Genomic DNA, 18148 nt, shown 5'->3' with positions numbered 1-18148 from the left:
AGGGAAGGGTTAATAGGCAGAAACCTATCCCAGACTGGGGACCAACTTGGGGACAAAAACCAGACCTCACTTCCGGCTGAGCCGAAGATGAGAGGCGTGTGCACGAAGGCAGAGTAGAGATGGATCCCAAAGGGATCAGTGCCTCCTTCTGGGAACATGCCCCCATTTCCCATGGAGGACGAGGGAGACCTTGCTCTCAGACCCTGAGATGTGAGTAGGTAGGTGGACTCTCCCGTGTGTTTGTTCCTCCTGGCCCGTGATTGGTTGGAGGATGGCCATGTGACCTCTTCCTAGCTAAAAGATCAGCCCTGAGATGGGGGCTGGAACTTCACTAAGCTGGGGGAGCCACTGGGTCCTGACTTGCCCTCATGAGGGAAGCATGAAGCCCAGACAGAGGAAACAAAGCTAAGCTGGACACAAATTCCTCGGGATATTAACCAGGTTCCTGGATCTAACTGTGCCTGAAGCCAGACACAGTTCTTATACAAGCAAACACATTCCCGTCTGCTAGGGAGGGTGTCAGCCCTAGCCCAGGCCTCAAGGATCACAGGATCACAGAGCCCCACTGGACCCTGGCAAGGAGGCCTTCCTTGAGCTGCCCCCGGCTCTCCTCAGAGCCCTCTCCAGGGGGCCTATCCCTGTCCCCAAGCCTCAGTTCCTCCATCTCCCAAGGTGTGTGGCTTTGAGCAAGTCACTTCAGCTTTCTGGGCCTGTTTTCTCGTGAACCGGGGAGAACAATGTTACCTGCGACAGGAACACAACACCCTCGAGGAGGTGAGTGTGCCAAGGCTGATGCAACCTTCAATGGCGGCGGGACGGGCCGTTCCCCCAGTGGATCGGGCCTGTGTCTGCTCTGTCCAGCATCCAGCACAGGGCCTGGAGCCTTGTCTGGGAGCTTCCGTGTCCTCACATGGGGAAGGGCCTGTCAAGTGCAGGGCCCTGGGGAGTTCAGCAGGCACCCCCTCCCCCAATCACACTCCCCTGGCCCTGTCCCAGGATCAAGGGGTCCTTCCGTGGGCACAGATCTTCACCAAGGAGTGGGGCTCGCCGCTATGACACACAGTCTCACACAACCTGTGTCCCACTTTTTTTTTTTTTTTTTAAATTAAAACAACAATCAGGTAACTGCCCCAACCCATCAGGGAGAAGACCCTGGGCAGTCTTTCTTCAAAAAAATATATTTTTTTCTTTTTTTTTTTTTTTTTAAACAACACCAAAAGCAAATCCACAGCCCCTGTTGAGCCGGTCCCCAAGGAGAGTGAGCTAGACAGCTCCCCTAGCACCTCTCTGAGCAGAGACCTTGGGCCCGTCCCCCTAGACCCCAGCCTGAGCAGAGGCAGGGGTTCTCCACCTGCTGGTCCCTAGGGGGTGAGAGAAACGTGATCGGCTCCAAACCATGCAAGAGAAACCAGGCAAACCCACAAAGCAAGAGAAAAAAAAAAAAAAAAAAGAGGATAAATTAAAACAAAAAAGTGAAACAACCCTCCCCCACTCCCGAGGCAGTGGGCGGGGCTAGGTTGAGCCCGAGTGCCCTTAGAGGCCCTATTTGCCAGTGCTGGGGTGAAGGCTCGGGCGGCTCTGTCCTCGCACTCGTGGGGGCTCTGGCGGATTCACATGGCTCATCCCCCGATCGTGTCCCCCACACTGATGCCAGGACAGAGGTGTGGCCACCCTAGGCCAAAGTGTGCAAAGTCCATTCGGTCAAGAGATAAAAAAATATACAACTTGGGTGGCGTCCAGGGCTTGGGCCAAGGCAGCTTCCTGAACACAGGCACTGGCTGCCTTCTCTGCGAGGGGCAGCGGGGTCCGGTGGAGGCCATCCAGGCCCCTCCAAGTCCAGGATCTCGGGGGCTGGAGACTTGGGGTCCTTGGAGCAGCAGGGGCAGAGGCACTGGTGGGGCCCACGCGGGCCTGGCTGGGGGCTCTGGCGGTCTGGTTCTTTGGCACTCGGGACCAATGGCCTGTTGCCAAGCCAGACACAAGCAGCCCCCTTGATTCCTCCCCAAACACCCAAGGCCGGGGTGGCAGTAGCTTATGGGTGTGGGCAAGCACTGCCCTGGCAGGGAGGGCTGTGGGGCGCTGGAGGGCCAGAGCGGAGTCCACGGCCCCACCCCCTACGAGTCCTCCCCCAGGATCTCCTTCACAAAGGCAGCAATGTCCGTCTTCTTGGTTTTGTGCAAGGTGAAGAAAGGGTGCTCCTGGTGGGACAAGAGAGGGCAGTCACCTCGGGTAAGGGTGAGGAGGCGAGGTGGAGACGCCCCAACGTCCCCAAACCAGCCCCAACCCCTGGGTGCTCCTCCTGCCCAGGACACCTCTCTCCTGCCTGGCCAACTCCTACTCATCCTTCTAGGACCTCCATCTTCAGGGAGCCCTCCTTCTAGAGACAGGTTGACGGCTCCCTCCTCGGCCCTCCTGCAGCCATCCCCTGGCCACACCACACTCCCTTTCCCCACACACGCCAGGCCTCCAGCCAAGTGGAACGCCCTCTCCAGCAGCAAATAAATCCTCATTCACCCTTCCAAACCCAGTTCACATATCACCTCCTCTGTGAAGCCTTCCCTGATGCCTGGGGATAAAATGGCTCGCCTCCCGCCACCGTGCACCACGCCCCGCCCCTCCGCCCTGTGTGTCAGAGCGTGGCCGTGTGCCCCTCCACGGGGCCTGGTGTGGAGGCGGGGGAGGGCGCCAGGGTACGTCCGAGCCAACGGCTGCACACCTGAAGGAATCAAGACAGAGGCGGGCCGAAGGCGCTGCCCATCTCTGTGCACAGGGAGGCAGCCCCCTCCCCAGAGCCCCGCCAATCCGCTGCCCGTGCCCCGCACTTACCATCAGCTCCAGGTAGCTCATGCGCTCCGCGGGGCTCTTCCTCAGGCTAGGAGAGAACAGGGCAGGCTGAGCCAGGCCGGCATAAAGGAGGTCTCTAGGCCGGCCGAGCCAGGGTGGGCTCACCTCTAACCGGGCACTTAGAACACACGTGCTCCTGGGGCAACGGCGAGGGGGCGGCTATTCGGGCGCGGGGGGGTGGGGGGAGGGGGGTCCTGAGGATGGAGTGGGATCTGTGGGTACAAACTACAGAGACTTGGACGAACTTCCCGTGCCTCTTGGGGTATTCGTTTTTTTGCCTCTAGAGAGGTCTAGGGAGTTCTCCATGACCCCAATGCCAAATGACATTGAGATGCAATAGTTAACAATCGTGTCGTCAGTATCCTGACTCAGAAGGGAAATTCCTTATCACGGGTCTTGGGAGAGGGGAGGCCTCAGTGTAAGGGATCAAGGTGACCAGGCACTCTGTTTGTGGGGCTCATTTGTTTTTGGTCTTTCTTATTTTCTAATAAAAGAAATAAAGAATACAAATCTTCCTCTGAGTTGCTCTTTGCCCGCGACACATAGATATGTTGATATGTTCTTTCACTTCTGAATACTTTGTATTTCTATTTTTCAAACCTCTTTCAAACCCCAAGAGTTGGTCACAAGAATTTACTTTGAATTTCCACGTATCTTTTTCCTCTTCAGTTATGCACTTTTTGTTTGATTTAACTACAGGCAAGGAACATGACCTATATGAGTCTGCCTTTTCCCTTCTCCCCATTTCCTTTGTAATCTCTAACACGATATATATTTTTTTACATGAAGCTCACACGGGCATTCTTTAATTTGGTACAAAGTTCTCAACAGCAATAAAAGCAACTCTGTTAACGCTGTTCGAATCCTGTTTTTTGTTTGCTTTTTCGGTCTACCTGGTCTGTCCATCTCTAGGACTGTCCCCCTCTAGGACTCTCCACCTCCGGGACTGTCCCCCTCTAGGTCTGTCCACCTCTAGGACCACAGTTTGCCAGATTTTCCTCGTGTTCTATTTCTGCCTTGCATATTTTGAGGCTATGCTGTTTGGGGGTTTATCTGCTCAAGGAGAAGGGGGCCAGGCGAGGGAAGAGCGGGAATCTGGCCGGGGCAGGGAGGGGTGCTGACCGGGGCTTGGGGAGGCCCCAGAGCCACCGCAGGGCTGCTCACTCACCACTGTGCGGTGAAGTCCACAAACTCGGGAGAGAACGAGTCAGCTGGGAGCTGGGGAGATGGCTCCTCCACAACCTGTTTCAGCTGCTGGAACGGGGTCCCCCAGGATTCATAAGGAAACCGTAGAATGGCCATCTCGATCTGCGGTGGGGACAGCGGCACGGGGTCAGATGCGCCCACACTCTGCACCCGGAGACAGAGCATTTGGGGAAACCTGCCTGTCTTGGCTTGGCGCCCCAAGCCGGGCCACAACGCGGGTTGTGAGAGCCGGGGTGACACCAACAGCCGGTTCCTGTAACCCAGCCGGCACAGACCACGGCTCACGAAGCAAATCTAGGACCGGATTGTAACTGGCTTGAATGTCATCGGGCTCTTAAACAATCTAAACGCAGAAAGTTTTACGTAAAAACCCAACTTCCAGCTAGTCTGGAAAAATCAGAGCAGCCGGCGACCCTGGGACACCTGCCACAAGGCAGCCGTCGGCAAAGAACTGCCACTCCTCTCCCTAACGTCTCCACAAGGTCTAAGTATCTGCTGCCACTTATTTGGACGGTTGTGGTTATGACAGAGCAGGCAAATGGGAAATGGAATTATTCTCAGAAGCCGATCTCTCCCCAGAGCTGTAGACGGTGAGGCCGGCACTTGGTCAGCTGCTTCGTCTCTGCAACAGCCCCTCAGGCCCGTCGAGGACTGAAGTTTGCAGATGCCCCTCCTCCTTCTCCCTCCCCCACCCCCACCCAGCGGTGTCCTGCAGGACTCATTTCCAATGCCTCCTCCTCCAGGAAGACCTCCCAATCCCTGCTGACCCCCTGGACACATGGCCATGGTGGCCTTGTCCCTCCTCCTGAACCCGGGCCTGCCTGCAGGTGACATCAAGGCCACCTGGCCTCGGCACCCGTGCCAGGCACCTAGTTGGTGGGAAGTCATTTGTGGAAAAGACCAGCTATCTTACGATAAACTCTGGGTTCCGAGTTTGACTGCCAAGATTAAAAAAAAAAAAAAATCAGGTCAGCCCAGGCCCCCGCCTGGAATAGCACAGAGACTGCTCACTGACAGGCCATAATCACCATAATGAACACAAGAGACCTCGGCTCAAACAAATGCTTCGTGTTGGCAACTGGCGCCTGAACAGATCACTAATTATTGTGCTAAGAAAGGGCCTTCCCATTAGGCTCAAGGCCCCTTTCCAGCCAAGACATAAATAAAAACTCTCAGATGGAGGGTGTGCGCAATCCAGCGGGAATGGTGGTGATCCTGTGTGTATTTTCACGGGACAAATTCAGGGTGCTTTTTCCTAGAATGTGCACCGACTCCAACCAGCAGAAGTGAGGATCCTCTACGGGTTTCCAGGGAAGGACCCTGTGGCCTACTAGAGCTCATAATTAGGAAAACAGAAAACGGTCCAGACTCTTGACCTCGTAATCTTTTTTCCCGGTAATTTTTTCTAAAGAGCGCAAAGTATGAAACCCAAAACAAAACAGCCTCTGGGCACAAAAATGCACGGTGTGGTGTGATCTGTAATAGTGAACATTAAGAAGCAGTCTAAACACCCAGTGCCGGGGACTGGCCTGCCGCAGGGCGGCTGAGTCTCGGCCGTACCCGTCATTCAGGTGTTCACATGATCGGCACTTGATCAACACTCGTTACAGCCCAGAGCCTTCCCAAATATCATGCCATATCTATATGTTCCGGCTGTGGTCAAGTGCCTGCAGAGGGCCTCTCGGGGTGGGCTCAGAGCACTGGAGAAGACCACCCAGAGTGACAGGCCCGGCGCACAGCGCTTCACCGGTCACTCCCCCAGATCGGCCGGGGATTTCAAATGGAAAGAAAAAACCAGAAACGAGTGAAACGCCTCACATTAGGGACTGAGTAGATGGTGGCAGTTGGCTGTGGAGTCTCTCGAAGAGATGCCTACAGGGATTTGTAACTACCCAGAGGAACACGAGTGATGAGATGCTAAGTGAAAAAAGTGAAATAAAAACCATAGAGGTTTTTTAGAAAAAGGCAAAACATCTAGAAGGAAACGCACAACGTTGGCAGCTGACAGCAGGAAGAAGGGGCTGTGTGTCTTTGAGAACAGTCACACTGATTTTTCTTCCCCCTTTTATTTTTCTTCTGTATTCTTAGATGTTGTTCTATTACCTTTGTAACTTATGGGGGGAGGGAACCTAACCTGTACCAAGGCAGCCAGTTCCCTAAGCTGCTATTACAGCTTCTCCTGTGAGCACCTGCCGGCCCCCCGATCTAGACCTGGAGTTCATTCCTCCTTGAACCTGGGCTGGCCTGTGGCACTATGACCAACATAATGAGGCAGAGGAGACATTATGCCAGTCCTCTGACAAGCACGTAAGAGCTCTCCTCTCGTGGAAGCCACCACAAAAGATTTCAACTACCCTCCCCACCACGTTATGAGGAACCCGGCGGGCAGTCAGCCAGGAGGAAGCTGCGTGAAGGCCCCACGTTTGCAGAGCCCTCTTGGACCTTCCGGCCCAGCCCTGACCCCAACCAGAGCCAAGTGTAGTGGAAGAACTGCCTGGCTAACCCGGTCCGGAATACAGAAACAGCAGAAAAAATAAACTATTATTGGTTTATGTCACTAGGTTCAGGCCCACTTTGTTACGCAGCATTTGCTAACTGAAGTACGCACTAAGCACGCACTTGCCCAAGTTCCACCAGAGACACCAGAACGTCACCGGGATGCGGTGGGTCCCCAGTAATGACAGATGGACAGATGGATGGGAGGCAGGGATGGATGGGGGGGAGCAGGGGGGTGTGTGTGTCAAGCGGTCATGAATGGGGTCTCTAACATCCAACCAGTTCTGTGCAGTCTGTACATCCTGCAGGAGTTTGCTCTTATTTTTTTTAACTCAGGAGGCGAGAAGCTCTTATCTGCAGGCACAGCGTGCACCTTTAGGCTCTGACTACTCCTCTCTGCTCCGAGAAAAAACACACAAGTAGAAAACGATCGTGTTGGCACTATCAAGCAAAACCAAAGGCATCACCCGATTCTGTGTCTCTGACAAATGATTTTGATTTTGGACCTTTCCTGGTTATTGCACACAGACACAGCTTACCAGTCACAGCGAGGAGGGGGAACAGGATGATAAAGCTGCATTATCGGTAAGATCCAAAACATCTACGTTGATCCTGAACTCCCGCCTCGCCCTTTTCTGATCTCCCCTCGATTCTGGCCCCCAGGCAGATACTAGGCACACCCCACCTCAGGGCCTTCACCCAGAAAGCCCTGTGGGTTCCTCCCACACCTCCTCAGAAGATTAATGCTGCTCCACTCGTACCTGAATCTCTCCTCTCCACGCCCCTTCCCACGAGGTATTTTACTGGTTTGATTTTTGATTACCAATTATACCCTGTCCCTAAGAGCTGGCGGCCAGAAGGGCTGGGACAGGGAGGGTGCTGACACCAAGCAAACATCAAGGGCTAATCCACACCCCAGACACAACCCATTAGTCCCAATGGTTGGGATCGGAATAGAGGCTGATGACCCCTCAGCCAACGGAGTCAGTCCCGTGTGCATACTGGGGCCACCATGACAGTAACCTTTTCCCAGGTATTCTTGCGGGGGGCGGGAGGGGTACTCGCATCCTGGTCTTTTTCCTGTCCCTTCAGCCCATTCTCCACATGGGTACCAGAAGGGGCTTTCTAAAGAAATATATAAATAAACCTTGACCTACACCGGAGCCAAGCCCTGACTCAGGCACGAGCAGGCGTTGGCTGGGCAGTTCTAGAAAGAGCATGCAGCACACGAGCCCCGCCCTCCTCTTGGACCTCGTGCAGCCACCCCAGCTCTGCTGGGCACCTGCCCCACCCCACCCAAGCCCCCACAGCCCAGGACTGAGAGCCCACTGCCCCATCCTACCACACTCAAGGAAATGCACAAGGACCTCACAAGCAACAAACTTGTTGCTATGACAAAAAAAAAATTTTTTTCTTTTAATTTTTGCCATTTTGCTTTTTAAATTATTTGGGTACCAGAAGCCCACTTAATTTGGACTTGCCTGTGATTTCTCAACAAGCACAGTGAGCTCTGGAGAAAGTCTAACGGACAAATTATCACAAGCCATCAAGAACTTTCATGGAGGACACACCTCCCCACTAGGGAAGGACCTAATGCCATCTATAGATATTCTCTTAAATATACCATAACTTTTGATGGTACATTTTCTTCTCAGATTGTGAAGCCAACACTTTTTTCCAGGCCTAAACTATCTGATGGGCCCTCCAAAAGCTCATGGACTGGGCCCGGCCCCACCCTGGCCCCCGCCCGACCAGCAAGGGCTGGACCCAGCTCCGAGCAGTACCATGGTGATGCCGAGGCTCCAGACGTCGGACTTGACGTTGTAGCCCTTCTGGTTCAGCTCCGGGTTGATTCTCTCGGGCTGTAAAAGGGACCAGTGAGACATGAACACACACACCCTGGTGAGGGGCAAGAGGAGGGGCCGCCCAAGGTTCCCTCGGCTGGGTCTTGCCTCTCCCACCCCAAACGGAGGGGTCAGTGCTCATCCTATCCCACTCCCCACCCCCCATGGGGCAGGTGAGAAAACTGAGGCCAGCGAGGGCCAGGGTCTTGTGGTGAACGCCCAAACCATGCCTCGCAGCTACCCCTGCCCAGGCCACTGGGACAGACTTGGGACCCACAAAGATACCACAAGCCACCACCATGTGGCTGTGTATGAAACTTATCACCCAAACGGGCACTTTGGAGCACAGCTAATACCCAGGGTAAAGAGGGGCTCTGGCCACCCCAATGGACAGAGGACATGGCCCGACGATGAGCTCCCAGGCACGTCCCTCCTGAACCTCAGCTGTGGTTTGGGACCCGGAGCGGTGTGGGGCCACTCACAGCCATGTAGGGCTTGCAGCCAGCATCCAGCGTCTTGGCCACAGAGTCCACCAAATAGCCGCTAATCCCGAAGTCGCACATCTTCACATGACCCTCCTTGTTGATGAGGACATTGGACGGCTTCACATCTGCCAGGGACAGAACACACCTTCTTCTTCATGTGGGGTTGTGAGTCTCCGCTGGAGGCCAGCAGGCTCCTCCTACGCCCCAGTCACCCAAGGGGCACATGATGCCAGGGAGTGGATGAGAGATAAGGCTCTGAGAGGCTCCGCTCCAGGCCAAGGTCACAAAGATGGAGGCAGCGAAGCCAGAATGTGCCCTAGTCACCGGCCACGAGTAGGGAAGGAAGTGAGTCTCTACCAGGACCTCATCTCTGTGTCCACCATCAGCACTTTGGACACAAGGTCCGGGGGCAAACCTCACACCCGCCGGGCAGCCCCACAGCCGGACTCGGCCTATTTCCTGGTATAACTTCTAGCTCTGGGGTCCTCCCGGGCTGGGGATTTGGTGGGGCGGAGCATCACTGACAGAAGCCAGAAATCACGCGAGCATCTATGCTGAGAGTTTCGGCCAGGAAGCACAGGGCAGCAGCAAAAACACAGGAGAGGCGCATGAAAACACGGAGCCCACGCCATGACTCGAGGCCCACACAGAGCATGCCACGGGGCACGCAGCAGGGAATCGTCCAGCAAAAGCACACACAAGACACATGTAAACCGGCATGCTTTCCTGTGTGCGTCAGGATAGAAATGCATAGGAAGAGAACCACAGGTTCCATACTGAACCACCACAGGGGTGACCTGGGGCCGGAGCTGGGATGGCGACTGAGTGGTCAAAGCAGGCCTGGTCTAATTTAACTTTGCAAAAAACAGTACGTCTGGGATAGTGAACTACTCAGAACGAAAAGGAAAGAACTGTGACACACACAGCCCCGGTGAACCTCAGAAACATTAGGCCGAGTGAAAAAGGGCGGAGAGAGGCCATGTGAATCCATTCACATGAAGTTCAAGGACACGTAAAACCAACTTACTGTAGGAAAAATCAGATGAGAGGTGCAGGGGGTATGCAGGGGCGGGGGCTGACCAAGAAAGGCACAGAGAAGTTTCTGGGGGTGCGGAAGAGGGTGGAAACATCCTGCATCCTCAAAAGGGCCAGGGTTTCATGTGGATGTAAACTCTAAACAGACTCATTGAATGGTAACTACAGATCTGAGCATTTCATGATATATAAATGATACGTCGAAGCAAATTCAGCAGCATTCCCAGGACGAATGTCCAATTTTTGCTCCGAGCACCAGCAAACCTAAGGGAAGCACATGGGGGCATGGGGGGGGTGGGGGGGCGGAAGCCAAGGAAAATGGTTTGGAGAGGTTGACAGTGGCCTGGACTGGGAAGCAGGCTCAGCTCCTGACCCCAACGGGCACATGACTACCTATCACCTGAGAAGGTGGCTCATCTTGGAAAAGGGGAAGGTCCGCCCTCCTTGCAGGACTGGGCGGGACCGTGTATGAGTAGCCTGCAGGCCCCTCCCGGATGGTGAGTGGCAGGCACTGACCTCTGTGGATCACGGACAGCTTGCTGTGCAGATGCTCCAGTGCCCGGACGATCTGGCATCGGCGCAGGAGGAGGAAAGACAGACTGTGTTACTTCCGGTGGCATCGACAATGACAGACCAGGAAGACCCCTACCCTCGTCCACCTGTCTCCCTCTCCCATACACATGGCCCGGCCCCTCGCTACCCCAGGCTCGTGCTCCCATCCCCCCATTCACCCTGCTGTCATGGCCTTCTTGGTGCAGGCACACCCAACCTCCTACTTTTCTCCCACCAACCCTAGAGGGCCAAGGTCTCAGGCCCAACCAAGCCTTTACCAGGGAAATGATGTACCCAAGACCCTCAGAGTCCCAGACCTGTGACCCCTCCAAGAGGCTGTCAACACCTCCTACCAGGCTATGGGGTAAAACCTAGCCCTTCTGCAGCATCCCTGGCCCCTCTCCTTCATGAGAGCCAGTGGGCTATATGCTTAAGCCATTCCCCTCAGGGAGACACAGGGGAAGCCTGGACAATTACCCCAAAGATTCTGACTCACTACCCTGGCATGGGTATGTTTTAAATGTTCCTGGATGTAGTCAAGATCGAGAAGCACCCCTTTTCCCTCTGGCTGCCAGGATGCTCAAACCCAGGGTTGCTACCCTCCTTTAGAAATGTTCAACCTCAAAAGGTGAACATTCTGAATGCTAACCTTCCCCCCAACTTAGCTTGTACCTCTATGAGCTGTCTCAGGGCATCTTTTGGCATGAGGAAGTTGCAAGTACTAAGTTCTTTCTTTAAAAATGGTCTTGGGGAATCTGGGTGGCTCAGCTGGTTAGGCATCCGACTTCAGTTCAGGTCATGATCTCATGGTTCATGAGTTCAAGCTCTGTGTCAGGCTCTGTGCTGATAGTTCAGAGCCTGGAGCCTGCTTCAGATTCTGTGTCTCCCTTCCTCTCTGCCCCTCTCCTGCTCACACTCTGTCTCTCTCTCTCTCTCTCAAAAATAAATAAACGCTAATAATAGTAATAATAATGATAATAAATTGGTCTAGAAAGCTCAGGCCTGTACACAAAGGCCTAGAGGCCTGAGATCTTCCAAATCTATGTGGCTCTGGGAGCCCCAGCCTCTGGGGTCTCCTCGCAAAAAGGCTCTGACCCAGAGTGGGAGAGTTGGGTCCCTGGAGGGCAGTTACCCAGGTTCAGGGCCACACTGGGGACCCACCTACGCCCAAGTTATCACCATTAGGCTGAGCTCTGTGCCTACTGGGGCAGGGCTGGGGCCTCTGGCTATGTAACTGGGACCCCCCCCAGCCCCACCCAAGCCTGAGGCAATTACTTACAGACACGGCAATTTCCCCCAGGATGTCCTCTGGAATGGTCATGTTTTTATCGAGCACTTTCCGGTAGAACTTGTCCAGGGATGTGTCCATGAGCTCCATGCAGATCCACACATCTCCCTGTGGAAGGACACCTGGAGGTCAGCCTGGGTTACCTGAGGCTGCACCTGGGCCTGGACAGCCCGCCCTGGTGCCAGCGTCAGCACACGCCTGCCTCCCCCGTGCCGGTCAGGCCTTCCTACAGACACGTCTGCCCGCCCACCTCAGCCCACAAAGATTTACTGAGCTCCCAGCTCCACCCTTTCTGCCCCCAAAATCTTTCAGCTTCTGCTTCTCCACCTTCCATGCTTGTCCACACTACTAGGTAGGTAGTATACCCACCAGCCTTGCCCACCTCTTTTGCCTCTGGTCTCCCCGATCTGATCCCTAATTCCATGGCAGTTTTCTAGAAAGAAGTGACTGAAACACACACCTAATTATGTTCCTCCCAACAAGGGCTCCCAGGATCTGGCTGCAGCTCAGCTCCATGACCCTGCCCTGCAGACCCCTCCTGACCTCAGCCACTGCGGCCCCCAACACGCGTGGGTCACCCCAGCTCTGGCCTTGATGGACGGTTCCCTTCTTCTCCTGCAAAGCCCTGCCTCCCCCACGCCCTGTTGCCCCACAAACGCCCACCTATCTTTCAGGACAGCCTTCTGGGAAGACTAGGTATGGCATCTCCTTGGGGTACCCACAGGACCCCGTGCCTCCCTGCCAACTCTGACCCAACGTGCAGTGAGGCCCAGGTGTGTGTCCTTACCCCCAGCAGCAAGGGGATGACCAGCCTGCACCTGGCACTCAGCAGGTGCTGAGCCAATCAGACAGGTGGATAATGAGGGGCTGACTCACAAATGGGTCCACCGCACCCAGGAAAACTGGGAACCCAGTAGACGGTCAGGGAGCATCCCGCGGGAGCCCATCCTTCCGCCATGGCATCACCCTGACCCCTCTCTCACCCCACATCCAGACCTTCCCACAGACTAAGAGTCGGACCCTCGCATACCTCCATGACTGCCCCTACCTGGAGCCCCGCCCTGCCAGCCTGGAGGCCGGTGAAGCACACAGGCAGAGTGTGGCCCTGGGCCACATCACTTCAAACCCATGCAACCTTTCGAGGTGGACACAATTACTGGCCTCATTTCACAGGCAAGGAAACTGAGGCAGGAAGCAGGGGAGCCAGGCAGTTTGGCCTCTGGGCCTGAGCTCTCAAGACCCAGTATGTACCATCTCACTCTTGTGCCTGGCACCTGGCACACAGGGGCACTCAGCAAGTGTCTGCTGGGGGCCCAGCATGAGCAACAGCGGACCGCAGGCTAGACGGAGTGGGGCAGGTGTGCAGAAGAGAGGTGGGGGTGGGGCAGCGTACCCTGGCACCCACCTCCCACCCTCCCACCAGGGCCGCACCTCTCTGAAGAGGGCCCCATAGAAGGTGACAGTGTAGAAGCAGTCGACCGTGCGCATGTTGATGTCCAAGTCCATGAGCAGACGCTTCTGCTCCTGTGAGTTCACAGTGGCCCGGATCCGCTGCAGGAAGAGAGGGTTACGGTTCAGGCGCCACACGTCAGAGGGCGACCACCCCACCAACCCTTCAAGGAGCTTCAAGGGGTGCCCTCAGCCTCCCCTTCAAGGCTCAGCCCCCAATGCCTCCTCCAGGAAGCCTCCCAAGTGTCCCCTCCCTGACTGGCTGGGGCCCCGCTTACCTTAACGGCCATGATGGTGCCACTCTGGGCATGCCGCACCTTCTCCACCACCCCATAGGCTCCACGGCCCAGCTCTGAGATGGTCACCAGGTCATCGGCCTCCACCTCAAAATTCTTGGGGGACAGAAATGAGAGAAACCACAAGTTAGGAGCCTACCCTCGCACCTTGCCCAGTAGAGACAGCTGGGGCAGCAGAGATTAAAAACAGCCAGTGAGACCTGGGCTCAAATCCTATACCAACCACCTTCTGCCGTGTGACCTGGGGCAAGTCACTGAACTTCTCAGACTCACGTCACCCTCTACAAAACTGGCACAGCCCCAACGTCCAAAGGCTTCCACAAGGTATAAGTAAGACCACCTATGAAATGCCCCCGGCAGGCACAGAGAGTTCAAGAGATGCCCTTCCCTCTTGTCCCCTAGCCCATTCAGGTGGTAGGACTAAATCTTTCATTCAACCAGTATTTACTGAGCACCTACTATGTGTGAGCTCCTGGAGAGAACAGAACAAGGTCTTGCCCTCACAGTGAGCAGTGTGGCCCTAGGCCCTCTACTGTAGGGCAGACAAGAAAGGAATAAACAACTAGATGAACGGGACAGCACCCAGTGACAAGTGTCAGAGAAGGAAAATTAGCCTGGGAGAGGCTGTCGGCCAAGAGGAGGCCTCTACAGTGGGGTCTCTGCCTGGAGACACTTGGTATCTCCTGCGGGTGAGGCACTGTCCCGGAGCCAGGATCTCAACCACTGGTGTCCACGCATCAGGAGGTGCATGTGAAATGCAGGTTCCCAGGTGCTGGCTCTGAGGACAGAGCCAGGAGTCTGCACGTTCCACACACCATTCCCACAGGTGAGGTGGACGCAGGCAGCCCCACGACCCAAACTCTGAGATCGGGAAACTTCACACTGCTCTGGCTCTCCAGGGCTCCACGAGGCAGGCCGACTCGCCCCAGGCCAAATGTGGCGGTCTGAAAGTGGGCAGCCCAGGGCCACACGGCCACCATCTGGAGCGTGAGGCTCCTCTCCCAAGCCCAGCTCCTTCCACCTCCCAGAGCCACCTCCAAGAGGCCCTACAGAGTCAGCGTGGGCTCATCTGTCATGAAGACACCGAGATTCAGAGACACGAAGGCCCCACTCCAAGTAGGCAGCCAGCACCTACCCTGTCTCCGATGGTGATGAAGGTCCGAGAGTCCAGGTTCCGGGGGGGTCTGTGGGGAGGAAGCACACCCCATGAGCCTCGGAGAGAACCACATCCTTCCCCGAGAGAAGGAGCAAACCAGGCTGGCACGGGAGCCAGAGACACGTCCTGTCCCCGGGAGGCAGCGTGAGGGAGGTGGTGCTCTTCAAGGCACCTAGTCTCAGTCACTGAGCTTCTGCCGTACCAGACACAAGGCGTGGCCACACAGACATGGCCGGAGCCTCGCCTTCCCATCTCTGAGATGAGTGAGAAGGGGACACAGAGCGGATGTGCGACGCCTGTGAGCCCTGTGGCCACCCTACCAGGGCTGTCCAGGACACGTTGCTCCCTGCTTGCTCCCCTCCCCTGGGCCCTCTCCAGGCTGAGCCAGGGGAAAAGCTGAGGTGGACTTACGTAGGGTTGGGTACAGGCGGCTTGGACATGCAGGATATCCGTAAATCCTTCTTCCTCTTGGATTTCCCTAAGATGGAGAGAAGGTCAGGCATCTGGTCAGCTCAGTCTATCAACATCCCCTGGGCACTCCCTAGGCCGGACAAACCTGGGGACAGAAACGGCTCAGGCCTCCGGCCCTCAAGGGGCCCCAGGTGCAGACACAGATGCTGAGGGTCAGTGTGGGCAGGGCCCTGATGAGGCCTGGAACCTCCGGGCACCTACGGGATGTTCCTGGTTCAAGCCCCACTGGCCCTCCCGGCAGTGGCCCTCGGGTCCCACTGGGCCCCGGGCAATCACCCCCCCCCAAACCACCCAAGAAAAGATGGCGCCTCCAGAGTACGCCTCCCGGGAAGGTGGCTCCATTGCAGATCTGTCCCCCGGGCCACACATCAGGCTGCCACTGAGCACCCGCCTCAGGGAGTAGGGCCGGGTCTGAGCAGCTGAGGTTTCTGCCGGGGCCCGGTGCTCCCACCCTAGGCGGAAGCCCTGTTCCTAAAGTTTCTGGTAAGGGTTGAGCTGCGCCCCCTGAAAATTCATGTGCTGAAGTCCTAAGAGTGTCACCCTATTTGGAGATGGGGTCTTTACAGAGACGATTAAGTTAAAACGAGGTCATGAGGGTGGGCTGTAATCCAGTATGACTGGGGTCCTTACGAAAAGGAAATTTGGACCCAGAGACAGGCATGCACAGCTGGAAGGTGAGGAGACACAGGGAGAAGATGGCCACCTGCAAGCCAAGGAGCTCCTAAGGATACCAGAAGCTAGGAGAGAGGCCCGGAACGGATCCCTCCCTCACAGCCTCAGAAGGAACCAGCCAGCCAACACCTTGATGGGACTTCCGGCCTCCAGAACTGTCAGACAGGAAGTTTCTGTGAAGCCCCCAGCCTGCGGTGCTAAGAAACAGATACAGCCTCCTTCTCCCACTTGTGCTGCTAACCTTGGTGGGGCGGGGGTAGGGGCAGCATCTGAGGCAGAGAGAACTCCTTTCAGATCCCAGCTCTGCTGCCCACCCCTCTTCTGAGCCTCAATTTCCCCAACTGTCACCTTGGAACGCAGACGTCCACCTCAGGGATGGCTGGGAAGCCCGAGCGGACGCAGGCTGGGGAGTTGCAGGCCGAAGCCTGGTGCCTGTTTCTGTCCCACCCCCACGAAGTTCTTGCCTTTGCTGCCCCCTCCAAGAGCACCCCAGGAAGCCCGCTTCCCTCCCGAGGGCTCCGGGCAGGCCTTGAGTCCCGAGGCCGCACCTCCCTCACCCTCACCCCTAAGGACGGGAGAGGGGCTTCCCTTCTCCAAGGCCCAGTGCCCACGTCTCCCGGGCTAGCTGAGAAAGTGTGGCCGGGTGCCCTAAGGAAGAATCCACATTCTGGAGCGCTGGACGCAGCTGGAGCTGGGCACAGCGGAAGAAGCTTCATTAGGCCACCCTCCCAAAAAGGTACAACGCCACCTCACAGTCAGGAAAGCAAGTTGAGGGACCTCAGGGAGCCCAGCGGTGAGGACCGAGGCAGGCCTGAGTCCCCAGCCCCTGCTCCCAGGCAACCGGAACAAGGAGCTCCATTTTCCAGAGCAGAGAAGTAACTTGTCCAGGCCACCGAGGATGTGGGTGGCAGAGCTGGGACTTGACCGTGACTCCCCGAAACCTCCCAGGGCACTTGCCAGCTCCTGCAGGAATATCCTTCTCACCTCCCAGGCAATGCCCTGCCGTCGGCTCTGCCCTCCCTGCCAGCTTCACGAGGCCACCACAGACATACCACTGGCCACCCAAGGAACTGGGAACTGCCCAAGGCCCTGCACCGCCTGCTTTGAGTGTGCACAGAGCACTAAGAGACCTGAACCCCTGAAGCCACCTCTGAACTGGGTTCAGATCCAGCCTCCATCACACCGTGCCGTGCGGCCTCAGTGCCCCATCTGGGAGCCTGGCTTGGGGGCCTGGACCCCGCAGCCGGGCAGAGCCTGACGCCACTGTCGAGTGATGGGATAGGGAAGACGAGGCCCAGCCTCAGCTGTCCTCAGATGAACCACCGAGAAGTAGAACGGCCCCAGTGGGGATGGGGGTCCCAGTGTGTGCACCGGGGTGGGTGGGCAGAGCACTGGGGGTGACGGAGGCAGACACCTGCAGCCTCCCCACAGCAGCCGCCCAAGGCCCTCCAGACGCCTGGCTGCGAGGCAGGTCTGCCTGTGCCCCAGCAGCCGGCGACAGAGCCACAGTCCCAGCCAAAGGCCCTGACCCAGGGGACCCCCATGCCGACTACTAAGTCAGTACCCCAATGGCACAGTCCTCAACCCCAGAGCCGGGAGTGAGCCTGCTCACTCCATTCTGGCCTCAAATTCAAATCCCGCCTTTGCCCCTTGGAGGCTGGGTGCCCTTGGGCAAGTCCTCATGCTTCTCTGAGCCTCAGTATCCTCATCCAGACAATGGGGATAAAGAAAGCGCCCGCTCGGTAGTCATCACAGAAGGCACTCAGAACAGCACCCTGCTGCCATCAGAGCTGCTTGACCCCCCAGCCCGGGCCTGTCCAGGACCAACCCGGAGGCCTCAGGAAACAAGCTTCTACAAATAGTATTCACTGGGATCCACCCTCTGCTCCCTGTCGCTGGGATAAACCAGTCACCTCATCATGAGCACACGTGGGAGGTGTTTTCATCCCATTTTACAGATGAGGCAGCGTGGCCAGTTGTCAGGGGCTGGGTGGGTCTCTCTCTTGTCCAGCGGCAGCAGCAGTCAAGGTCACACGAGTGGCCCTTCCCATCTATTCCAGATGTTCCAACAACCCTAGAGGGAGGAATTCTCAGCCTTGCTTTACTTGAGGAAACCGAGGCTCAGAAGCGAAGATGCTGCACGGGGAGTCAGGGGACCAGCCGGGACTCCCTTCTGGATTGGTCCACTTGGAGACCACAAGGGGCTCGTGGCACCCCGTCCTGCTGGGGAGGAACTGGCAGGCTGCACTCCCCCGCGGAGAGCACTGTGCCATCTTGTGCTGAGCAGAAATCTAGAGGCTTCCCTGGGTTTCCCTGGGCCCAGCACATTCCACATGGCAGAGGAGAACAGAAAA

At 56.5% G+C, this 18148-nt stretch overlaps 1 protein-coding gene across 1 annotated transcript in view; it reads right to left on the bottom strand.

Moving 5' to 3' along the window:
* Positions 1–1169: 1169 nt before the first annotated feature.
* The window catches only part of MAP2K3 (mitogen-activated protein kinase kinase 3), a 29190-nt gene continuing 12211 nt past the window's right edge, over positions 1170–18148 (bottom strand). The window contains exons 2-12 of the mRNA XM_003996355.4: positions 15063–15129; positions 14631–14679; positions 13478–13591; positions 13182–13301; positions 11742–11858; positions 10427–10478; positions 8873–9000; positions 8331–8408; positions 4013–4152; positions 2827–2872; positions 1170–2198 (exon numbers count right to left, since the gene is read on the bottom strand). Coding sequence (XP_003996404.1) covers positions 2115–2198; positions 2827–2872; positions 4013–4152; positions 8331–8408; positions 8873–9000; positions 10427–10478; positions 11742–11858; positions 13182–13301; positions 13478–13591; positions 14631–14679; positions 15063–15129 — 995 coding nt within the window. The 3' untranslated portion in view covers positions 1170–2114. The remainder of the gene's footprint in view (positions 2199–2826; positions 2873–4012; positions 4153–8330; positions 8409–8872; positions 9001–10426; positions 10479–11741; positions 11859–13181; positions 13302–13477; positions 13592–14630; positions 14680–15062; positions 15130–18148) is intronic.

Source organism: Felis catus, chromosome E1, assembly GCF_018350175.1.
Source record: "Felis catus isolate Fca126 chromosome E1, F.catus_Fca126_mat1.0, whole genome shotgun sequence".
NCBI lineage: Eukaryota > Metazoa > Chordata > Mammalia > Carnivora > Felidae > Felis > Felis catus.
This window is presented reverse-complemented; position numbering and strand designations above follow the sequence as displayed.